This window comes from Nuphar pumila, chromosome 14 (assembly GCF_984573655.1).
Source record: "Nuphar pumila chromosome 14, dmNupPumi1.hap1.1, whole genome shotgun sequence".
Classification (NCBI taxonomy): Eukaryota; Viridiplantae; Streptophyta; class Magnoliopsida; order Nymphaeales; family Nymphaeaceae; genus Nuphar; species Nuphar pumila.
The window spans coordinates 16,408,024-16,434,515 of NC_143262.1; the positions used below are offsets into that span (position 1 = coordinate 16,408,024).

General features: G+C 37.4%; 1 protein-coding gene across 5 annotated transcripts in view; it reads left to right on the plus strand.

Annotated features, from left to right (window-relative positions):
* Positions 1-216: 216 nt before the first annotated feature.
* Positions 217-26,492, plus strand: part of LOC149816505 (protein LATERAL ROOT PRIMORDIUM 1-like) — a 62,008-nt gene continuing 35,732 nt past the window's right edge. The window contains exons 1-3 of one of the 5 annotated variants that reach the window (XM_089987603.1): positions 217-1,186; positions 2,151-2,510; positions 5,205-5,457. In XM_089987603.1, coding sequence (XP_089843729.1) covers positions 493-1,186; positions 2,151-2,479 — 1,023 coding nt within the window. In that variant the 5' untranslated portion in view covers positions 217-492 and the 3' untranslated portion in view covers positions 2,480-2,510; positions 5,205-5,457. Of the gene's footprint in view, positions 1,187-2,150; positions 2,745-3,389; positions 3,599-5,204; positions 5,458-26,492 lie in introns of those variants that run through there. The other 4 variants (XM_089987601.1, XM_089987600.1, XM_089987602.1 and 1 more) reach the window with 4 other exon arrangements.

The following is a 26,492-nucleotide window of genomic DNA, read 5'->3' on the forward strand; positions in this document are numbered from 1 at the left end:
TTAACCGACTCTCTCTCATTGCAGAGAACGAAAAGGTAAAGCTCCGAACTTTTCTAAACCACGCCGACCTCCACCGGTCTTGTAATTCCGACGGGTCACAGTCGAGAACTCCCCAAGAAGAAGAGAAGAGAGAGAGAGAGAAGCTTTGGCTGAATTGGTCCGCCACGAGGTGGGGGGGGGGGGGGGGGGGGGAAGAGGAGGAGGGAAATGCACAAAGAACGAGCTGCATGAGATTGCCTCGTTCATGGCCACCGCTTTCTGAAGCCGGGCAGTCTCGGTTTCCCCCACTGCCCCACCCAGCAATTGGATGCCCCCCGCCTGCCGGAGTAATTTGATCCTGAGATCAGGGTGGCGAGGCTGGGTGGTGGCGCTGGCGGAGACAGACGGATATGGGACATCCCTCCGGAGCTCTGCCTCGGCTTTAATGCCGGAGGTGGAGGCGCCGGAGGAGGAGGATGGATCGGCAGACCGGCGGGATACGGCTTCCCCGAGATGGGTATCCGCGGGTTCCAACCCCTAACCGCCGGAGCCACAGTAAGTGCCGCCGGAGGTGGCGGAGCTCTACCACCTTACGAGCAGCAGACGGTGGCGGCGCAACAGCCTCTCCAGTTCCGAGACGTCGTCGTCGTCGGCTCGGCGACGTTCCACCACACCACCGCCGATTCGGCCATCTCCGTGCACGGCTTCGGCCCAGCGTTCCCCCTCCGTGGCTCACTCGAGGACGAGCGGCGCAGGATGGGAGGAGAGGAGAGGAGGGGAGAGGCGGAGGGGATCGCAAGCGCGGCCGCAGCGGCCGAAGCGAGGGCCAGACAGGAGGTGCTCGGCCGGGCGGGACAAGTGGGAGGCAGTACGTGCCAGGACTGCGGGAACCAGTCGAAGAAGGACTGCGAGTTCCGGCGTTGCCGGTCGTGCTGCAAGAGCCGGGGGTTTGAGTGCGCCACCCACGTCAAGAGCACCTGGGTGCCCGCGGCCAAGCGGAGGGTTCGCCAGCAGTCGGAGGCCGCCTTCGCCGCCGCCGTCACCGCTGCCGCCGCCGGAGTTTACGGCTCCGGAACCGCCGCGCAGCAGGAGCAGCAGGAGCAGCAGCTGGCCGGGAAGGGTTCAAAGCGGGCGCGAGTGAGCGCCCTGGCCGCATCCCACGCTTCCACCTCCGCTAATAGCTCTGACATCAGTTCGGCTCAACAAGGCTTGAGTTTTTTTCCTCTGGTTTTCGTTGTTTTTGTTCTTTTGTTTGCTTTTCTATCTATATTCCGTCGGTTTTTTGCTTCTTGCAAATCTTTTTTTTTTTCCTTCATGGGGATAGCTGTTTATGGTTTGCATGCATGGTAGATCAATAGTTGATCTCTTTCGTGGTTTTCTTTAGGATCTTTTGTATGAGGTCTCACCTCACCTGTTAGCTTATTACTAGCTCGTGGTGACTCGTTTCTCAATGAAATTTTCGAGTTAGATGATTCGTTCTTTTTGGAATCTCTAGCTCGTATAGTGCATGCATAAGTGGTCGATTTGTTGGGGCGTCGTGTTTTAGTGTTTTAGCGTTTCTTTGGGCACGTCGTTCTACGTGGGGGATTGTGTTGTTTCTCGTTGTGAACCTTGTCTCGAGCTATGAGAATTCATGGGCTTCTTTTCCCATACTTCTTTCTGCAGCGTGAGTTTCGTCTCTTGATCCTTCCTTCGTTTTCCTTTATTGGTCTCTTTTGGAGCTCCTTGTTTACTAGTCAAAGAAGTTTGATGGTTATATTACTTATCTTGTGTTTCGTTTATTTACATCAACGGATGGTCTGCAGAGTTTCTACCAAACAATGCGCTATGTGCATCGATTTTCGTGCGGTTTATTCTCTTGCATGCATTATCTAAGGCGGAAAACATGTAAAAGTTTTTTTTTTTTTGGTTTTTTGCATCCTTGTATTAGTTGTTGGTTGATTTGCGTAATTTTTGAAATAGATATATTTTTATAATAGGCGTGTATTATTTTCTCCTTTGAAATGTGTATGATTTTCTATGCTTATCTGACAGATGCTTGACTTCTTGCTTTGGTTGAAAGATTTTCATGTTTCTGTATACGATACTCTTTGTGAGAACGAGTGGTTTCTTTTGATTTTTGTTGGTATGAATCTACTTCTGACTGTTGTTTTCTTCTGTCTTTGTTGTAGATTTGAGCTTTAGGTCGGGCTTGCCTGGTCAAGTTCGGACTCAAGCAGTGTTCAAGTGCGTTCGGGTCAGTCCCATTGATGATGGGGAGGATGAGTATGCATACCAGGCTGTTGTGAAGATTGGTGGGCATGTCTTTAAGGGTGTCTTGTATGATCAGGGGATCGACACTGGGGAGCTACCGGATTTTTCTGAGCTCCAATTAAGCGGCCGGAATTTAAACATAAATTCTACATCCCCAATTATGGATCATGTCGATGTTTATGGTGGTGTGTCAGGGAGCGGTTTCATCGGAGGTACGAGCTATGCTGCGGGGAACTTGGTAAACTAATAAATAATTTGATGTTGAAGTTATTGTATAGGTGAGATTGGCAATTGTAAATTATTGATTTGGTGATTGCCATCTTCTTCGATGATTTTTATCCTTCTTCTTGAATGTCTGTAACTTAGCATTGGACAAAAAGTTGGTACACTGATATTCATGCTTTTCAATGTTTGATGCCATTCAGAGAATGGTAGGCCCAAGCTGGAAGTCTTCTCTGATGGAGGCAGGTAATAACAGTGATGAACAGAAATTAAGCTTTTGTATTCTGTGTTAGAGCAACTTGTACGCAGAACTAACTGGTCATGCCCATAATCTGAACTGCCTATAATCCATTCCATTCAATATGTGTTTGAAGCCTTCCATTGCTGCTCTCACCTATGCAGTATAGTGGTTAGCTTTGTCAAATTATTTCTGCATGTCTTTACAGTTAGGTTCTTCTTGATTTCTTGTGTGATGGCCCAAAATCCATACATATATATATATATATATATATATATATATATATATATATACACACACACACACACACACACACATTCACTATTGGCTTGGTTATGCATCCTATTTTCATTCGTACAACTCTTACAAAATTTCAGAGATAAGACTTTATTCATTAATGACTCGATGGGGTTAAATTTTTTGTAAAAATTGATTGTTATGCATTTTTATGTAGATTATATTCATTATTATGTAGGTTATAATGTGTGTATTTTTATCGATGAATCAGTATGTAGTAAGTGCAAAAGGGAACGTGACTTTGTGGAATTGAGATTGTCTAATTCCCTCAAATGTTAGGCACCTTAGTTGAATTTTTATAACTAGAAAAAAATGTCCGCAGCATCTATCAATTATAATCTCAAATTACTGGTTTTGGTGATAAAATACTTATAAATGTTGGATGCTTTACTTCATGCAGGTTTTGTTCGGTGAGATATATAGTTTTATTTTGAAAATTTCTTGGGACCTAGTGTCATTTCATTAGAACTGGAATTTAGTTTAGGTAGCTCGTGGGAGTTGCTCCAATTTCTTGAAGAGAAAAATATCGCCATTTTGATCCTGTCCTTTGCAACTTATGGTGCTTCCTTTATACTTCATTAGATGAGGCAGATTCGCGCTTATAAACTAAACTTCCAATGCTTAATAACCTTACTGAACTTCCACGTATTTTTTTTTGAAGGAAAATTATTATCATGTATTCATAGATAGAAAGAATTACAACAAGGAGAGATGAGGTGTCACTCGAAAGATTAGAGAGACGAGGGTCATGTATAAAACTGAACATTCAAATTTGGCTGCTTAAATTTGCATCTAGTAAGTAATTTGCGATGAGCTGTCCTGGCGATTATGCTGTGGTGATGATGTGCTTCTGTGTGCAATTTATGGTTTCGCTGCAGCCAAATGAGACACCATAGAATGAGTACGAACCAACGCCAAGCAAAGATAATCTTGTTTTCCCGTCGCTGGAAATGCGAAGCAATTAACACATCCCTTAAGTTGTTTGGTGTACTCCATGGTGGGTGCAGCTTCTTGCCAAACTAACTTGAAGAATTCTCTCACGAAAGCACATTCCCAAAATAGGTGAAGCGATCTATTAAACTGGACTCTGTCTGGGTGAAGGGACCTATTAAACTGGACTCTGTCTGGGTCTTGGTTAAAATACATATGCAGCCTGTCTAACCAACCAAAATTTTAGCCAAGTTCCTAAAGTCTGTTTCATAATTGTGAAACATCCTTGCCTAGGTTGTTTTTCTTCCCCGTATAATGGCACAAAGTTTGACTGGTGATTCTCTTGGGGCAAATTGATGCTTATAATGATTTTTAGTATATAATTATGCTTCTGAAATTCACTCATCACAAAGTTTATTTTGCTAGCGATGATATTGTATTTTTGTAATCCATGTATTTCGTATCAGTTATAGCAGCTTCTGTTTGTGTTGTTCATTTCCACATTTGTCTAAAATCCATTTTATAGGAATAGGATTTGCTGGTCATACGAATTGATTTTTGTGCTTCACTAAACTATATCCTGTAGTTTGCGTATGTCTGATGTCCATTTATAATGGTTCCAATGTACATTAATTTGTTTTTGCTTCTCTTTTCTTCAACCAAAAATAAATGAATAACAAGGAGCCTTTTTCAAATACTTAAATCTTTTGCTAAATACTCTTTTGTTTATAGTATTTATTGGGTCATGGTCACGGTTCCACATTTTGTATAAATAAATGTATTCTCTTTTTGAGGGGGGATGAGCTGAGAAAATTTCCTGTGTTGGCGGATCCCTTAGGTGTCTTTTCTAGCTTAACGCGCAGGTCTTTGTTTGGCTTATCTGAATTCACCATTGTTACTCTCTTCTTCCTATTCATTGGGATTGCTGTGTATATTTTTATGCTTTTGCTCTTGTAGCGTGAGAGATAAAGTGTGTGTGTTTGTTGTTGTGCATGCGTATGGGTGCGGTTGCGGGTGTTGCATGCATGTCATAGGGTACTATTTTGTTGTTTGTGTTTCAGTAAGTATGCAATGATTATTGTTAGTTATGTTTGTTATACTTATTACATGCCACAAAATGCGTAGGTTTTCTTCTTATGATTCAATGCATCTATAGTACTTATCTCCTGGAATATGTGGAATAGCTACAAAGTGATTCATGCAGATTATTGGTCTCATCAAATGGCTACTGTCTCTAATTTCATTTGTTTGTTTTGGTAATAAAACTGTGATTTTTCCATAACAGGATAGATGGAACAGTAGAGTTTTCACTGTCTTGACTGTCGTGTTCTGCTTTCAAGACCATCTTGGTTATTAGAAAGAAGAAAGAAATGTCCAATATATCAATAGGTTGGCTTGATCTAGTGGTTTTCTCTTGATCTTATTTTTTTTTAAAACCATGCTAAAGCTTTTGAAAGACTTGTTCTTGAATTGAACTATTTTAGTTAAAACCCAGATTATTTTGCTAATTCATCTATACCACCCCAGGTAAACCTATGATTCTATGCATGGATGGACAGGATAAATGGATTTAGTTCTGTGTTAAAAACAGATGTTCATGTTTAGTTGTAATCATTTTGTTTGATTTGAGTCTTGTGCCTTGCAAGCGTGTGCTGTTTTTGTTTGGGTGATTTAAAAGTGAAACACATTCCTGTGGCTTCCACCGATCTTTCTACTGCTGCAATTGTCAAATAATTGAACAGTGGGTGAGAAGGACGACTTAGGTTTCCTAGGGGCTGTTGTGTTCTTTTCTTCATTGGGAGTGGGTTTGTTTTCTTCCAGAAAATTCTGCATTGTATGTCAGGATACGATTTTGAAATAGTGTACTAGAGTGCTTCATGTAATGCTAAAGTGTGTAGGTGTGTGTTGTCTTCGTGTGTTTTTTCAGTAATTTTAAAATATTAGGCAGAAAACAAAATCAAGAAGTATCACACCTTTAGCACCAACAGTGCAGTCTTTTTTTTACTGCAGCCTTTGTATTTTATGTAATTGGAAACAAGGGGTAGAGATCTAGAGAAGATCTAAGTGAAACGTTACATGTTTGGAAAAGGAATGTGGACTGGTTTCACCATGGTGTTTAGATGATTGTTTTTTAGTATCAGTATGTAATGGTTTAGTATATCATATTGTACCAAACGCAATGTGCATGCACTGAAGAAGCCTTTATTTCTGTAATTACGTGTACTTTTGCTGTTTGTGGTGCGTGGTTGAGGTTTTGAGTTTGGACGTTGTATTGGCTTGGTTGCACCCCATGTTTCTATTCTCCTTTTCTTCATTTGCGTCTGTGTGTCGGTTAGGGTGATCATCGCAACGATTGGCGTCTCGCATGTAAACGGGTTAGACTCAGGTCGGGTTTAGGCATGTACCAAGTCTGACTTAATGGGGTATGGCCTAATCTGGTTCGGTTTCTCATGGAATTAGATAAGACCAAATATAGAACCGACTAGCTTAAAACCTGATTATTAATCGGGCCAGGTTTTAATCCGATTGTTAATTGGTTCTCAAGTTTTCTACCAAACCCCGAGTAAATGGGTTTATCCGAACCAAATCTGTTCTTAGTCACAAGTTCAATTGTACGTTGATTATTTCGTTAGGGTGAGTGTTGGGATGTTCGGTCACAAGTTCGATTCTCTTTGTTCTATCGAAAAATAGTTCGATTCTCTTTGCCATGATCAAACTCACAAGAGGTACAGAACAACGTTGTAGGGCTGTATCGCACTTTTTGGGGCTTACAACTTATATAACCGATCAGGACAGGCTCCATTTTGGTTGGTTTTTCATCATTTCGGAGAAAAAACGAAGTTTCAATGGTGGTTGTTATCGACTATCAGATAATCTATGATGAATTAGACCAAACCATCCTAATGAGTAATGTCTGAGTGTTATTGAATATTAGAGGTGGTTTGTTTGACATGTTCACCTGATTGATCTGTAGTGTCACAAACTCCAGTTCACCGTTTGAACTCGGTTAGTAATATCAGTCTTTGTCCGGATTTATTCATTACGCGGTTCGAGGCATACATCTGTTTCTATTTGGTTATGATACAAAAAATATAGCCTTCCTAGTTCCTACTGCCCCAGCAACCTGTAAAGTGTTCCGTGTTCACCTTTTTTAGCTTTATCATTGTACGTCAGGAATAAGGCGACGCTGCTGAAACCCGAAGGATAAAAAGAATGCTTGCCAATTTTATTTTTTTATTTTTTTTTAAGAAATCAACTTCATTAGTCTGGGCCTAAAGGGCTCTGTTGAACTGATAGGAGCAATTCACAAACGTCGCCAAGTTGACAGGACGGGTGTGCATACTTTATCACGAGGCTGAAGCTGAGTGTACAGTGTACTCCTTGGTTGGTATGGAGGATCTGGGGTTTTAAGCCAATGAACTTGGTGAGCGAGGTGGTTTTTCTCTGGTTATAGAAAAAAAAAACTAGTTACGGACGCATGGTTTAATATATGAAGATTTCACAACAAGCGCACATAATGAAAGCTTTTGCTTTTCTGGGTTTCGTTTGTTACCTGTGGTTTTGGCTAATTCTCGCATAGAGTTAGTATACCGTGCTCTTGGTTGGTGATTGCCAAAAATGAGGTTGCCATTAATTCTTGAGGGTTGGTTTGAAAAGTGAAGACTGCTAAGTTTTCTTGTGATTTAGGTATGGTGCGATGATGTCATGATAATTAGAAAGTAGTGTGTATTAAAAGTAGAATTTATTGTAAGAATGGCAGGAGGGGTGGATTTAATGTAGGGTTGCAAATGGGTCGTGTTGGTCAGGTGCACATAAAGACCTGTCCAGCTTAGGGGTCTCTCACTTTTTTTGTTTGAGAGTGTAGCTTAATTAGGGTTCTCACACTTAATTAGTGGTAACAGGATTACCTTGGGCACGCCCTGTATGTTTTGCACGGTTGGTTGCAGGACAAAGCTGTGGAGAACTATTAGGTTCTTCAGTCTCGTCTATAATCATGAATGCTGCGTCATATCAGAGATCATATGAACGCAGCATATCTTCAATGAAATGCTTCTGTAGCGACTTCCGAGCTTCATGAGCATCACTAATCCTGCAAGTCATCGCCAAAATCTTGCAATTTCTAGCTTTTCTGTCTAGGTGATTTTCCTTTCATATAACTTAGCTGGTAATAATCTCAGTCTGAGAGAGAGAGAGAGAGAGAGAGAGAGAGAGAGAGAGAGAGAGAGAGAGAGAGAGAGAGAACCCTTCCAAATGCTACTTTCCCAGCAAGCTCATATTACTCTAATATGTGCATTTAGGGATGTAATCGTTCGGATTCGGGTTGGATATTGCCAATACCAAATCTGACTAATCGGACTCGGATTTGGATTTGGATTTGGTTTCAGATGGATAATCAGATTTGGATATTTGTCAAAATTGGATATCCGTTAGCTTTGATAATGAAATCCTTAAACCAAATCTGAATCCGATTACTAATCACATTCAGCTTTCTTAACCGATTCCGACTAATCAGATTTGGAATCGGATATATCCAATGGGGAAGGCTGATCAATCAAGTGATGGCATCATGCAGTTGTCATATGTTGGCTTAGTTTTTTATTTTTTTGAATAGCAAGCTGGTGTTAGGCAGACCCCTAAACCAAATCTGAATCCGATTACTAATCAGTACTGAAATCCTTAAACCAAATCTGAATCCGATTACTAATCTGATTCAGTTTTCTTAACTGATTCTGACTAATTGGATTCGGAATCGGATATATCCAATGGGAAAAGCTAATCAATCAAGTCATGGCATCATGCAGTTGTCTTTGGCTTTTTTTTTATGAATATATAGCAAGCTGGTGTTAGGCAGATCACTACCAGTACATGAAATCAATACATGCTTTACTTGAATAATAATAATCAGAAATTCAAAATCATCGATTTTCTTTCAGGGACCACATCTCTTCTCTCCACTATATAACTCACTGGACCTGAAATCCTAATTTTTCTTTCCACCAAGACACGAATATATACATCTCGTTGGCGTGCGGCCATCCATCCCATATTCAAGAATTTTCCTTGATCATCCCTTATAGTATATCCCACACGCCACACAGTCTTGAATCTACTGTAAACCGATACCTTCACCCATCCACTAGGTGGTGGCCGCCACCTACTAGCATAGATCCAATGAAGGCTGATCGGGCGAGAAGAATTATTCATCAAGGGGATCAATAGTTCACGAATCCTGCAGAAAATCCTTGCTATGCGAACCTCCTCCAAGACTTCCTCATCCTTGAAGATGACACTGTTGCGCTCCTCCCACATAACCTCACCACCAATTGAAAAGACAAAATCCTGCATTGCCGTATGTTCTTTTGAGAAAGCCTGATCAAGGACCATTGTTTCAGCGATTGCATAAGATCTGCTTTCATTTTACATCAAACGCCAAAGAGCTCTCTCAAGCGACACCAAGCCTTGCGAGCAGTCTTACAATCTAAAAATAAGTGTTCATTAGTCTCCTCTGATTTATGACACAAGCTGCACCTATAAGCCGCCTGAACTCCAATCTTTGCATACGATCTACTGTAGGTAGCCTTCTTTCCCTTGCCAATCTCAAGGTAAACGCTGCCCTTGGATAGTGGTTTGATGGCCAAAAAAAATGATACAATGGGTTCTGCTGGCCACGATCACGAACCACCTCACAGGCATCCTTCAAGCTGAACTCACTGCCCTTTAACCATGCAGTTGTTCATGCCTCAGCCCTCCCGCTCTTGATCAGCAACCGCCTGCAACACACAAGAGGCAATCTGCACAGGAAAGTTATCAGATAGTTCATCATATAATCATTATCAGGAATAATATTTTGAACTGTGACACCTCTCAAGGATTGAAAGACCTCTCTAGTTAGGTTCACTCAAGGCGACTTATGAGGGAGAAATGACTCACCCAAAGGTCAAACCAAAATTCAATACTCTCACCAGTGCCCAAGATCCATAGCACTCCAATCAATCCCCATCTTCACCCACCTCGATTCCCATGTTACACGAGAGGGGGTTGTGTTTTCTCCCCCAAGACAGATTCATGTGTTCTGGGGTGTACGAAGGAATATCTTGGGACCCATGATAATTCATATGCCAATGTTACCCATGATGATTTTATAATAAAATAATATATAAAAAAGATAAATAACATATAAAAAAGATAGATATGCGTTTGACGGAAATGTCCTCACATAAGATAGATATGTGTTTGATGAAAATGTCCTCTCATAAATAGCTTTGCACATTCCCGCGAGTCCAGATTATCACCTTGGTTTTTAGTTTGTGTTACAACACATTGTCACCTTCTCGTTCCAGCCTTTTATTACAAAACATTCCCAGGTTCGTTCCTACATTATTGAGATAACTATAAATCGATCGACTAGTTCGATCATTAGTGGGCATCATAGGGAGATTTGTCGGCCATCTCTTTTTACAGTCTTCTCTTCTTCTTCATTTTTGTTAGGCAGTATGAAAAAAAGCAATGATGCACAAACATTCCAACAAGTGTCATTAAGGCGTCGTGAGTACCTTTTCATGTCATCGTGCTATTGTTGAAGAACATATGTCTTCGTGAGTGCCATTAAGGCATTGTTTTGTTATTGCAGGTGGATGTTGGTTTTTCGACGGTTGGAAAATTAAAGATATTTGTAAGACGCTGGGATTTGTTGACAAGAATGCTTGGTTACAGATGCGAGGATGGGCCTCTACTTCATTCGGTATTGTCCATTCACTCAGTATATGCAATGTATCGCAAATCGCGGTTATAGTAACATACTATCGATTTGTAAGATATTGTTTTGTTTGTTAATATCAATTTGTAAGTTAATATGCTGAATTGTTGTATCGATTTGTAATATATTATGCAATAGGTATGTATTTTTTACAGCGATTTATAAGATATTTGTAGTATGATTTTAAAGTGTGTGCGTACAAAATTTATAATATTGCGTGCTTGCGGTGACAATTTGCGTATTTAAATCACTAATCATTTAGCGATTTCTATTAAAATCACTTCATAGCATCGTAGATATAATTAAATCACTATCACGTGAATCACTATCATCAACACAAATATACGATAAATCATTTCTTTTATTGGCATGGTAAATAACAACTCGATGCATAATATAAGTAAATAACAAATCATTGTTGCTTTTATACTGTGATTCATTCAATCGTTTCTTTGACTTGCTTAACTAATCGATATCCGTTGTTATATGCATCTTGAATAAATCGTAGTAAACGTGTGCGTTAGCTAACACAAATTGATATATTGCTTATGACAATGGTGAGTTTATCATCTTGTTGCAGTGAAGATGATGTATCTCAATCATTAGAAAGTTATGGAGAAGTGAACATATGTACTAATGACGCATCTGAAGAAGTAAACATGTGCACTAATGATGCACATGATAAAAAGGGTGAAGACATTGGATTCACTCTTGACTTGAATGTTCCAGCAAAAGAAATGCAATTCGATAATGATGTAGACGATCATGATAGTACACTTGACTATGTTCCTATAGAAAGAGTACAATTTAATAATGAGGAAGCTGCATACAAATTTTATAATGATTATGCCTTCAAACTTAGCTTCAGTGTTAGAAGGTATTTTTGGTCAAAAAATGCACATGATGTCATGGTGAGAAAGACATGTTTGTTCTAAGGAAGGTTGAAAGAAGTCAAGTAAAAATCCAACAAGGCGCAAGATAGATTCAAGATGTGGTTGTCCAGCGAAAATGGTGTTAAGAAGACTTCCGAATGAGAAATATATAGTTTGTACTTTAATCAGTGATCATAACCATAAATTAACAACTTCATTTATGACTCCTATGTTAAAGTCACATTATAAAGTAACAAAAGTGTATGCTGCAATTGCTGAAATAGATGATAGCATTGGCATTGCACTAAGGAAAATATATAATTTGTACACACACATAGATGGTGGTCGCGAGAATGTGCCATTCACACCTATGGATCTAAGAAACTACTTGAGAAAGAAGATGACAAATAACATAAAGAATGGAAAAATATGTTCTTTGGTTGATTACATACAGAAGAAATCAAGCAATGACCCTGGTTTCTTTAGTGCAATGCAACTGAATGAAGATGAATATGTTGTGAATATGTTTTGAGTAGATTCAAAGTCAAGTAGATTATAAATGCTTCAATGATGTGCTTGTTTTTTATATGATAGTGAAGATTAATACTGAACAGTAGCCATTTGCACAGTTTGTCGGAGTGAACCATCACTCACATAGTTGTATATTAGGCGCTTTTTTGTATGACTAGACCAAGGAAAGCTTTGAGTGGTTGTCTAGAGTATTTACACAGACAATGAATGGAAAGCAACATAAAGTTGTACTTACAGATGGTGATCACGTAATTGCAGCTGCAATGTCTCATGTATGGTCAGATGCACATCATCACCTATGTTTGTGACATATCTTTTAAAATGCAGCAAAGAACATATGACACATATTTAATCAGAAAACATAATTTGATAAAAAGTTTACAAGGTGTGTACTTGAGAGTGTAGACGAGGTCACCGTTATGTCTAATTAGGAGGAAATGATTTAGATGTACGAGCTTGAAGACTGTGTGTGGTTATAAAATCTATACACAGACAAAGAGAAGTGGGTATTGGCATATGAAAGACAATAATTTTGTGCAGGTATGATAAGCACATAAAGAGTTGAATCTATGCATGCCATAATGAAGAAAACCTTGTATTCACGTTTAACAATGTTTTGCTTTATAGAACAATATGAATTATTTGTAGACAGTCTTAGACAGAATAAGCTTGAAAAAAATGTGAAATGCTTCAACACACGCCCTGTAACGTTGAGCATGAAAATATTGATGTGATCTGCAGATCTGTATACACTATCTGTATTTGAATGGATTAAGAAGGAGGTTATACAGGTTATGAATTGCAACATAGAAGGTCGTATGCAAACTGAGAATATGCACAAATATCATATTGTATGGGTGAGCAAAGAGCATCCAAAAATGCAAGAAGCACATGTTATGTATAATGTTGACAATAAAACAGTTGAATATACGTGCAAAATGTATGAATTCAAAGGTATTTTATGTCGTCATGCATTAAAGGCACTTAATCAAGAAAAGATAAAAGAAATATTCGAGTCATATTTAATGCGAAGATGAACAAGACAAGCAAAGATTGAACTTCTGGATACAGATAATGTCAGTGCATCTGGTGTTGATGGGAAGTGACACATAACCTCTCGTTACCAACAACTATTTAGGTAACTTATGCATGTTGTAGATTTGGCATCGAAAAGTGAAGAAGCCTGTGTATGCATGAGAAAAGTGTCAAGGGAGTTACTTGTAAACATGCAATTAATTCAGCATAAATCTGTTGCAACTCATGAAGACCAGTCTAAGAAAATGAGAGCGAACAATGAAGGTGAAAATCATGCTTTCTCTGACCCGCATGGGAAGTTACACTGAAGCATAAACATCATCTTCAACAAGTCAGGAGTCAACATGGTAGATTATGATGGACAAATTCACCTAGCGAAAGGTATAAAAAAGAAACCTGCCTCTGATCGCAATCATCGGAGGACAAAGGGTGCACTAGAATTGGTTGACAAAAAAAGGTATAAGAAACAACCAACCCCTAAGCAAAAGCAACCAAGCCCTTCACATGAACATGTATGTAATACATTATACTACTTCCCACGTAAATTGCATTATGTGCAGCTTATCAATATCTAACTTGTGCAATTTTCAACATGCAGCAATACCCAACAGACGCACACTAAAATGTTGGAACCTTCAATCCTCTCGATCAGTTTGAGTGAAACGATGACATCAGTTTTACAAGTCTTTTGGTATGTAATCAATGTTGGAAGAATGTTTGCATTTCTTGTTAAATGTAATGTAGTATCTTATATTGTTCTGTTTCATGACAGGCTCAATTTAATTCAAAAGTGAGCAATGGAACACAAGAATCAAGTGTGAATTCTTCAGCTACATAATTATGTAAGTACTGTATTGAAAGTAGAAATCATTGTCTCATATAGCCTTCACATATACAAATTATTGTACATATATTGTATTTAAATCGCTGCTCAAAAAGTTATTCTGTGAATAAACTGTATTAAAAGTAAAAATTGTTTTCACATCGAGCCTTCACATATACAAATCGTTATACAAACACTATACTTGAATCGTTGTATAAAAAGTTGTTATGTGAATAAATTATATTAAAACTAAAAATCATTGTCTTATCTAGCCTTCATATATACAAATACTACAAGAATTCTGCGGATTAGTGATGGACGCTATTCGACGCTAATTCATCACAAATCTATCACTAAACTGTTTAGCAATGAATTGGCGATGACTTAGCGATAGATACGTCTGTCATAATTTCTTGGTCTCTAATTAGCGACAGAACTAATATGTCGCTACTTCTGTCGCTAATTCACAATGGATTAACGAATGTCATGATCTGTCGCTAATCCATCGCTAAATAAGCACTGATTTGGTTTTGCGACAGATACATATCTGTCGCTAATCCATCGCTAAAATTTAATGATGAATATATATTCGTCTCTAATATCTGTCACCAATTTAGCGATGGATTACATTCCATCACAAAACATCAGTTGATTCAGTTTTTTAGACATAAATATTCATCCCTAATCCGTCGCTAAATTGGCAATGGATATTATTCATCGCCAACAACTGTCGCCATTTTATGACTGAATTTCTTCGAAAAATCCATCGCTGAATATTAGCGATGGATAATATCCATTGCAAAATTTAAAAAAAATAAAATAATTTTGTTTGAAATATAAATATTGAGAAAAAATTTCTCATTATACAATTTATATAACCTGTGTATAAAAAATACATATACAAAGTAGGTGAAACAAATTTAACACAAGTTATAAGTGAAACAAATTTAACAACCCAGTATAATCCTTGCCAACTTCTAATTAGTTATAAGTGAATATATACAAAAGAGTTTCGTTTGAAACAACAAGTACGTGAAACAAATTCAACACATAAAGCTAATCCTCGCCAAGATTTGGAGCATCATCCTCTTCATTGTCTCGATCTGCCCCTCCATCCATGCCTCCATCAACTCCTCTGCGTTGATAATCTCCAGCATCCTACAAGAGAACCGAAATGTTAGTATTAATAAACAAAATATAATAAAATAAATTATATGCAATGCACCTAATCTAAGGCAATCAAAGTAGCATGGCTGAATGACACATAGACTAGCAATAAAGTGAAGGACATTAACATAATTCAGAGGTTGTCAAAAAAATTTCATAGTGATGAAATCATGCTTATATGTGTTTTAAGGTTGTCAAAAAACTTTCATAGTGATTCAATTATGCATATATGTGTTATAAGGCAGTCAATTTTTTTTTATAGTGATCCAATCATGCATATATGTGTTCTAAGTTGTCAACAAAAATTATAGTGATTCAATCATGCATATATATGTCCGAAGGCTGTCAAAAAAATTTCATATTGATTCAATCATTTATATATTTATTCTAAGGCAGACAAAAAAAATTCATAGTGATTCAATCATGCAGATATGTATTCTAAGGTTGTCAAAAAAATGTCATAGTGATTCAAGCATGCATATATGTTTTTTTCAGGCTGTCAAATAAATTTCATAGTGATTCAATCATGCATATATGTGTTCTAAGGCTGTCATAAAAATTGTATAGTGATTCGATCATGCATATATGTGTTCTAAAGGTGTCAAAAAAATTTATAGTGATTCAATCATGCATGTATGTTTTCTAAGTTGTCAAAAAAAATCATAGTGATTCAATCATGCATATATGTGTTTTAAGGGTGTCATAAATTTTTTATAGTGATTCAATCATGCATATATGTATTCAAAAGGTGTCAAAAAAATTTATAGTGATTTAATCATGCATATATGTGTTCTAAGGTTGTCCAAACAATTTCATAGTGATTCAATCATGCATATATGTGTTTTAAGGTTGTCAAATAAAATTCATAGTGATTCAATCATGCATATATGTGTTCTAAAGGTGTCAAAAAAATCATAGTGATTCAATCATGCATATATGTGTTCTAAGGTTGTCAAAAAATTTTCATAGTGATTCAATTATGCATATATATGTTCTAAGGTTGTCAAATAAAATTCATAGTGATTCAATCATGCATATATGTTTTCTAAGATTGTCATAAAAATTATATAGTGATTCAATCATGCATGTATGTGTTCTAAAGGTGTCAAAAAAAATTTATAGTGATTCAATCATGCATATATGTGTTCTATGGTTGTTAAACAAAATTTATATTGATTTAATCATACATATATGTGGTCTAAGGTTGTCAAATTTTTTTTATAGTGATTCAATCATGCATATATATGTTTTAAGGTTGTCAAAAAAATTTTATAGTGATGAAATCATGCTTATATGTATTTTAAGGTTGTCATAAAAATTATATAGTGATTCAATCATGCATATATGTGACATGAAACTTTAGATATGTATTGAAATAAACGTTATATGTACTTGACAGGTATTAGAGCTCATGTTGAGGGCAGACGAAGTTCCTCTGTCCTGAAAAAAGTTGCACAATTCATTATAGACAAGGTTGAGAATGGTTTCATGTAAAAAGTCACGCATTGTGTTTTGAAGAAGCTGACAGACACCATCCCAAGAAATAGTTGGGTCAATCAGACCTTGGGAGTTGATGGTGGTGGGAGAACTCTGAGAGCCCTAGCTGCATGAAGCAACGACTGTTGTGGTGTTCATATTACTCCCAAACCCGAACACACGACCTTTTTTGGGTTCATCGGTTGCAGTCACCCATGCTGCAGGATCAAAAGGCGGATGCTGAGTGGAGTCATCACCATGACAGACCTACAAGCATAAATAATGACCATAAACACGACCAATTAAGTAATATATTATTGTTTACACAGAAAGAATGCATATCATCATCTTTACCAACTCTTTCAACCATGCCTCAAACTTATTTTCACATTCTTTTTGTACGTCTGAATTAGTGAGATGTGGCAGTTTTCTTCGCAACTCCAGATCAAATTGTCTGCACTTAACAAATAATTATATTAGCGAACCATGTACGTAGAGAACTTAGTGTAACATATTATGTATACTTACTTGATGTAGGGGTCGATCTCTGAGCAATTAAAAAGGATATAGATTTGTGTTGCGTCTTGCTCTTGATTTTTCAAGAGTCTTGATCGACAACTTGTAAACACCCCAAATTTTTCACACTCATTTCAGACACATCCCTCGTGTGAAGGCTAACCCTGTTAGATCAGTGTAGGAGTCAAACCCCGAGTCTATTTTAGAAAATCACCACTTTACCCATTTTCACTAGGAAAATTACCATTTTACTCCTAGGTCATCCTGGACCCCAGTAAGTCGGAGTCAACCAAACTTGTTGGTCAGTTCAGAACAGTTAGAATATCAGTCATTTCAAGTTCATCTAAGCTCATAATGAACAGACCATTTTCATTTATGACCATTCCTGCCAAAATGGGATCATTTCTTCAGAAACAAGCTCTTTTCTCACTCAAATCCAAGCCAATTGCCTCTAAGTCAGTCATTTACAGTCAGTCGTATTCTCCAGAGTCTAACTTGAGCTCACCAGAAGTTCAAGTGCTCTAGTTTCAGTTCAAAACCATTTTCAAGTGTCTAGGAGCCCATTTTAGCCCGTTTTAGCTCTTTCAGCTGAAATTGAACTGAGTTCAGTCGATTGACCTAGTGTTCGAGCTTCGATTTTAGTTCATGTTAGTATTACTGATCTTCATTCTAGCTCAAACCCAGCTCAGATTCGTAATTCACTTCACTCCAGTGACCATTCCGTACCATTTCTCTAAAAATGGTAGCTTTTCTTGAAAATTTAGTTGGAAAGGTCAGTTGAGTTAGTGCCTTGTCAATCCAGTCGAGTTCTAAAACTCTAAAATCCAGCTCAATCCAGTTCATTTCAGTTCAATCCAGCTCAAACCCCAATTTTCAGTGTCACTCTGCACCAGTAGAGCCCGAAAACCATTTCTTGAATCATTTTGCAAATTTTATCAATTCTAACACCTTTTGAACTGATACAACTGCCAATCAGGGTCTAACATCCAAATTTCTTCATTCAGGGTCTGCATTTCGCATAACATTTCATGTCATTTCTCAGCATTTCATAGCATTTCATAGCATTTCATCATATTTCATTTTATTTTCGAAGTCCAGAACTCCAGTTTTATAAATTTCAATCCAGATTGAGTTTTAAAAGTTTTCAGAAATCAATTTCAAACCCTGGGTTTCCAAAATTGATATTTTTACCCCCAAGATTCTGAATTTGGAAATATTTTCTCGAGAAAAACAATCTGGATTTCTTTTAAACTCAAATTTTCAAATTTTATATTGGATTTGCTTCGCAACGGGGTATTGAACTTCAAATTCCGAGCTCATTTCAAAAATTGCCAAAAATAGCCCGTTTCGTCTGAAATTATTTCCGAAAACAGTATTTTACCCCTCTAATCATCAAAATAAATTTCAAAATTGGAATTTGGACCCGCTCGGAGACGGCCCATCCATTTGAAATTTCCTTTTAATATATATATAAAAGAAAAAATATTTTATTTATTTATTTTTTTAACCTAAAGTGGGACCCACTAGGGGGTCGACCCCCCTAGCCCCCTCTCTTTCCTTTTCTTTCTTCCTCTCATTTCTTCTTCTTCTTTATTTTTCTTCCTTTCTTCTTCCTTCTTTTCCTTCTTTCTTCCTTTCTTTCTTTCCTTTCTTCTTTTTCTTCTTTCTTCTTCTTCTTTCCCTTCTCTTCTCATTCACGTAGATTTCCTCCAGCCCCCTCCTTCTCTTCCTTTCCCTCTTTTCTTTCCTTTTTCCTTTCCTTTCTTCTTTCCTTTCTTTTCTTCCCTTTCTTTTCCTTTTTCTTTCCCTTCCTTCCTTCCCCTTCTCCAGCCCAAGCCCATGTAAGTATACCTTGAATCCTCCCTTCTTCCCTCTCATTAAAACCTATTTCCATTAAAACTTAGGAAAGAAATATTATTTGGCCCTAAGTTCAAAACCAAAAAAAAGGAACTCTAGCATTCACGCTCCTCTCCCAATTCACGCCAACCCCTTGATCTCTCTCTCTCCTCTTGAGCTCCTCTCAGCCCCCAAAAAGTTTTCTCTCTCTCTTGATGCCATTAACACCCAGCCACAAGAAGTGCTTTTGGCAGCCATTAACCAAGCCTCCAGCCGGTCCATCCCCTCCAGCTCCACCAAGGAGCATCACCTTCAACAAAACTTACAACCACCTTCAGTCGTTGCCCAGCCACCTCCTTCACGCCAGCCACCAAGGAGCAAATTCCAGCAGCCGACACTTCCATCTCTTTGGTATCAGCCCCCGTTGCCTCTTACATGGCACCAAGCCTCCTCCAGCACCATCAAAGTGTTGTTGTCGCCTCTCCGAAATCTTCTTCAGCGGTCGCACCAACACAACACCATTAAGGCACCCCCTTTAGTCGATCAAGCTCCAATTTTCCAAGGTGAATACCTTCATTGCTCATGTCTTTGTTATTGTTTTAATAATAATGGTTACCTATGTCATATAATGCGATGGTGCTATCGGATCCGGTGCTTCACCCTTTCCATGGATGAAGTCACTCGATTGAATGACCAATATAAAAAAAACGATTCATACTTCCCTGCCTTTTCTTTTTATTTATTTATTTTAAACATTCTTTTTCAAAAAAATCATAGATTTTAGGCCTAATGTTTAATTAGTTTTCTTCATTTTCTAGATCGATTTATTAGTTTCGTTAGTTTTTACTTGAAAGACTACAAGTTTTGATTTATATAGGAAGTCTAATCATTATTTTATATAAATTCATTCTTCAATAAATTCTGATAATTTCATGCTAAATTTTATTATATGCTATTGATGTTCTGCAAAAAAATTGAGTTCATTTGGGTTCATGAACCCCAACAAGTAAATCAAACCCTAAATCAGGTTTTCTATACTTTGGAATCTCCAAGTTCTATTTTAGCAGACTTGTCGGCCTGAGATCTCCTAGATGAAAGATTTGAATCTCCTCTTAAAAATTACAGTAGATTCACGGTGGAATCTACTAATTGTCTAAAAATTTTGGGATTTTTATAAAGAGATTTGACCTCTGTTAAAAATCGATTTTTCCAGACCCCAAGGAAAACCTTGATTTTAAAAACTAGAATCTGTAAAAGGAAAAAAATGTTTACCTAACTGTCCTCTATCATCCCATAAAATTTTAGAAATTTTTATGGAAGTTTAGTATCCAAAATCCAATTTAGAGTTAGCATTTTACGCAAAAATCACAAAATTTAGGGTTTTTATTTGAATTTACATATTTAAAAATACCAAAAAAATATATTTTCAGATTTTATTATGTTCATGGAGTTAGTATAAGTGTCCATGCCAAATTTGTCTCAATTCCAAGTACATTTGATTATATGTTAGTTTATTTTTAAATTCAGAGACAAAAATCAGGCGAAAATCAAGTTAAATTTGATATTTTATGATATTTTTGCTATTTTAAGGTTTTTATAATCTAAATAATCATGACATGTCATATTAGAGTTAATTTCAATCTCATTTGCATTTAAATTTCCTATTTTTGCAAAATTTATTTTAGAAAACTCTGGTTTAAAGGCCATAGTCTTGTTATGAGGGGCATTTTGGTCATTTTGACCTAAATTTCAAAATGCTAAACTTCAATTTTCCAAATTTTAATGCATATCATCATATTGTGTTTGATTTATTTCATTTTATTTTCAAATTTTCAAATTTTACAAAAATTCCTTTAGAAAACCCTGATTTCAAGGTCATTAGAGGCATTTTGATCATTTTGACCCTAATTTTAAATTTTCAAGTTCATTTTCGAATTTTATTCATTATTTCTCATGTTTATATCAAAGAAGGTATGATTTTGGGTTTATATCTGAATAATATCCGATAATTTTTAATATTTTTGGATAAATTCAGAAAAACCTACATTTTGTGTTAACATTCTTTTCTAGTTTTGCAGGAACATTCAAGAAGAAGATTTAGTTATTTTATTTATTTTATTTATTCAATTAAATATAAAAAGCAATGTAATATTTAGAATAAGAGTTACTTTTCAGCTTAGACTAGGACTGTATTGCATATAATTTAATTTATGAAAAATGCAATATCTGATGTATGATGCATATGCACATTTTTCAAAATCACTATGGTTGACACAAATGGCACGTGCACAAGCTCTTAGGGAGTTTATAAACTTGGTGGGATTCGTATTTATGGCCATAGTCATAATACGAAGAAAACTAAGATTTATGATCTCCGTATTAGCCATATTCAGCCTACACTCTTAGGCTAACTTCAAAAATGCACTGCATTTCTCAAAATTTTAAAAGGATTTTCCCAATTCCTCAATGAAATTCTCTTTCAAATTCATTCATTCATTCAATTTGCATTATTTCCAAGTCCTTTTCCAAAAATGCCTCACAAATTGAACCCTCTATTCTTGCTTTATTCTGAACCTTTTTTTTAAGGTCAAACATGCATCTGTCAACAATATACATCTTGTAATACAATAAATTCTCAATAGCATTAGAGATAAAAATATAAATAAAAATATACCTTTCAAATGGGTACATCCACCGATATTACATAGGACCACCAACCCTAAGTTCATATGGCAAGTGTATGATCACATGTTCCATAATGTCGAAAAATGCTCGCGAAAATATCTTCTCTAGCTGACAAATAATAGTGACGACAGAATCCTCAATATTTTTTATCTCAATTACTATAACTTTCGATGCACATAATGTTCTAAAAAATCGATTCAACTCGGATAATACCCCCATATAGGTTTGTCTAACATATCATGGAATGCTAGGGGAATCAACCATTGCATGATGACATGACAATCATGGCTCTTCAACCTATATAATTGTCCATCATCTATCTTCACAGCCTGAGCAATGTTAATGACATATCCATATGAAAATCTCAATTGTCTCAACCACTAACATACCTGCTTTACTTGATCTGGTCCAAGCACGTACCTTGTCTTTGGTTTCAGTACTTTGCCATTGTACTCTTGGAGTTTCATTTCTAGTCTTTTACATATTACTTTTAAATCTATATGGGCTTTCAGATTATCCTTTGTTTTCCCTTTGACATTCATTACTGTATTGAACACATTATCAAATATATTTTTCTCCGCATGAATCACATCTAAATTATGTCGTATCAATAAGGTTGGCCAATATGGTAGTTCTCAAAATATAGATTTCTTTGTCCAATTGTGATCATTCCCAAATCTAAGGAAGGGCGTCTCACTATGGGTATCTGTCAGTGCATATGAAAAGTATTGCAATCATCTTAAAATCTCTATGTCAGACAGCCGTGTAGGTGGGTCTTCTATTTCAGTTGTTCCTGCTCAAAACACATTCCTTTATCGTCGAAACGGATGGTCGCTAGGTAGAAATCGACGGTGACAATTAAACCAACACAACATCCTTTCATGCATCAATTTAAAATATTTTTTATCCTCCATACAGTATGAACATGCCAACCTCCCATGTACTCAAACCAGATAACATACCATATGCAGGAAAGTCACTAATTGTCCATAGAACAACAACCTTCATATTAAAGTTTTGTTTTTTATGGGCATCGTACGTGAGAACACCGTCATCACATAGTATTTTCAGTTCATCAATCAATGACCTTAAATATACATCAAGATTTTGGCCCGTAAACGTCAGACCAGGGATCAATACAGACAAGAAAAGATTTTGATGCTTCATATAAAAAGCTTGGAGAAAAGTTGTATGGGGTGACAAATACCGGCCAACATGAGAACGGGGTTGATCTACCCCTAAATGGATTAAATCAATATGTACATAAATCTAACCTAACATTTCTCACTTCTATTGCGAATGTCTGATGAGTACGATCGAAGTGCTTCCAAGCATCCGCGTCAACAGGATGTGTGATCTTGTCTTTATCATGTCAAACTTTATTTGCATGTCATCTCATGTGTTTAGCTATCCTCAAAGACATATACAGTCGTTGCAATCTATTAGTGAGAGAGAAGTAGCGAAGTGACTTGTATGACACTTCTTTTAACCTCATGCTAGCATTACCCCTTGTCTTTAGCTTGAATCGAGGATGCCCACATGACGAACATGATCTGCCATTTTCTTGATCTTTGAAATACAACATGCAATGATTTGGATAAGCATATATCTTTTGATACCCAATACCTAGAGCGTTGACCATAACCTTTGCACGGTAGAATTTTTGTGGCAATTTCTCATCTTTGGGCATCATACTCTTCACAATAGAGCACAAACGATCAAAACATGATTGACTCAAATTATACTCTGACTTCAAATTCAGTAGTTGAAAAACTGCAGACAAGATAGTGTGACTCTTACAACCATTTCACAGTGGCTCATCAGCATTTCTAAGTAAGTCATAAAATCTACTAGCTGTATCATTTATTGCTTCTTCCTCTACCCCAGTTGGTACATCACTAGGACCCAAATATCAAATCTACATATGATTTATCGTGCACTACATCCACCCATGCGTCAAAATTGTTCTAAAATTCTTCACCATGAAGCATCTAATTTTGATAACCACTGACAAAATCCTTCCTATATAGGTGATGTCTAACGTCATGAGGTTCTACAAATCAATTGTTCTTACATATCATGCAGGGGCACCTGATCCAGCCAGTGGGATCCATTGTACTGACACTTGCCATTGCAAATTCAATAAAACTGTCAACACCATCCATATATTCAAGCGACACCTCATTATCAACTATCCTACGATACATCCATTCACGGTTTGCAGCCATTTTGTCCTATGATGTTATGGATATTATCTTAACCAATTAAAAGAGAATCATAATAATGCTATGATGAAGAAAATACTTAATAAGTCTATTTTTTGCTTGTTGCTTGTGTTGAGTTGGTTAACACTTTGTTGTGGTTTACAAATCTGTTAGAAATTTTGGTTTGGTGATTGTTGGTGAGCAATTTTTTTTGTTTCAGTTAATGCATAAATTTTCTTCCCCTCTCTACCATAAACATGCTTAACATAAAATGCAAATTCATGAACTATTATGCATGTATTGATAATTCAATATTTTTATGTGTAACACCATCACATTATATTTACACACATCACAAGGATATTTAGAAAGATAAAATCACATTCACAAACACAATATATTCATTTTAAGCATATTTTCACGATACCATTTCACATAGAATACATAATCAAATCGAAAATAACTTCATGCAAGCATGAATACAGGCACATCAAACATGACAATACAAATAATCATTCATATCACAACAATGTCAAACATATACCTGCAACAAATATACTCTAATGTCATGCTAACTACAACCATGACTAGCATGGTCTCCGAACTACAAAAATAAGAGCACTTCTATTCCCATGCATTCAAATCATGCTCAGCATGATCTCCAAACTCTAGCAGAACAGTCCTAGATATACATAACTAAGTGAGTGTGTGACTAGGAAAGTGTCACATCCAAGAAAGCAAAGAACATGTGATGTGCTTGCATCGCTTACTCACCATGGATATTTACCCGATTTGCATTCTTTTGCATTTATATTTTTCATTTTCTTATTGCATTCTTTTTGCTTGGCCTTTTTAGCAGCATATGATGCTTAGCATTAAGCATCGTGAATATGCTCAGGTACGCACCTGCAATGCACGAATATATAGGCAATACAATATAATTCTAACATTTATACAATGTGCTTGTGCTACAAACTAAGTGTGCATGCAACTAACTTTTACATTTCTATCATACAACATGAATTACATTTTAAAATTTTAGTTTAGGAATCCTACCTTTTCGATGCAATAAAAAGTAAAGCAAAACTCAAAATCCGAAAAGTCAAGTGCAACCACTACACATGATGACCTACACGACCCTCTCACCAGAGGAGAGTGCTGCAACTGCACACACACACAAATGATAAATTCTAAATACACTTTCGCTCACGTGCGACAAAAATTAAAACGTAAATTGGTAATTCGATTGGCAAAAATCATGAAGCAATACCCTAACAAGTCCAAACAAAATTGGACAGTCGAGTGGTGCAACTCCATGGGCTGCACGTTGCCTCATGCATCCCCCAGTGATGACACAATCATCCCTACGCAGAGCTACAACAAAGCTTTTCTCTCTTTTCTGCGTGGAGAGAGAGAGAGAGGTGGTAAAACACTAACAATGAGATGAGAGCCATTGGGAGATTGCCCACAAGCGCAGGGAGGCCAGCGACCACCCTTGTACGGTTTTGCCCATTCTCCTCTCTAGCAGGAGGCGACATTGGTGGTGGTGGTGGCAAGGGAAGAGGGAGAGGTGGTGGTGGCTCTCCCTTCACTCCGGGTCGAATCGAAGAATCTTTCGAGGAGGCAACCGAGAATCCCAACCTGCCTCCCTCTGGATTCGGCCATGGAAGAGGAAAACCCATCCCTTCGGCTCCAATCCTTCCTTCTCATCGTGGGTCTCCAAAATCATGCCCCTCACCTGCTGAGACCGCCCTTCCTCCCCTCCCCAACAAGAACCAGGCAGCGGTCACCCCGTGAAACCCATCTTTTTTCGATGAGAAGACGTGAAACCCACTAGTCTTCACCCAGGGTAAAAACCCCATTTCGCCTCATGTGCTTAGAGAACCCAACCTGCATTCCTCTTTGGCCGTTGGGTTAGCGGACGCAGGCCGTGGGCAGTCGGTTAGGTCACAGCTGAGTGCCGCGATAGGAGAAGAGAATTGACATCTTCATCGTAGGGGCATCGATGATGGCTGGCGTTCGGACAAAAACACAGAAGAAAGAAAGGGGGAAAAAAGAAGGGAAGGGAAAGGAGAGCAGAGGGGAGAAGGCGGTTGATCCCCGGTGTACCTGAGAAGGATGGTGGCGCGAGTCAACGACAGAGGTGGAGTGAGGGAAGAGGGAGGAGAAGGGTAATCAGAGAGAAGAAGGAAGAATTTTGTGCCCTAGATGGGCCATTTTATATCGAAAAGTAGCAACAGATTAGCGATGGAAACATTCCGTCTCAAACGTCACCACAAATTAGTGCCAACGTAGTGACATAAAATTTTTATCGCTCATCTATCATGAAGTTGTGATGGAGTTTGAGACGAAATGTTTCCATCGCTAATCCGTCGTTAATTAGCGATGGATTTTGAGACAAATTTTTTCTATCATTAATTCTATAACTAATTCCAATTTTAAGGATGATGTAAACACCCCAAATTTTCACTCTCATTCTGTGTTTACATTTCATGTGTCATTGCATATCACTGTATGCATTCGACATGTCATTTCATCGCATTGCATAACATTGTACGTCATTTCATCTCATTATTGAGATCCAGAACTCCTGTTTTCAAAATATTAAATCCAAATTCAAGCTTTTAAAACTTTTCTTTCAAAGTCAATTTCAAAACCTGGGTTTTGAATC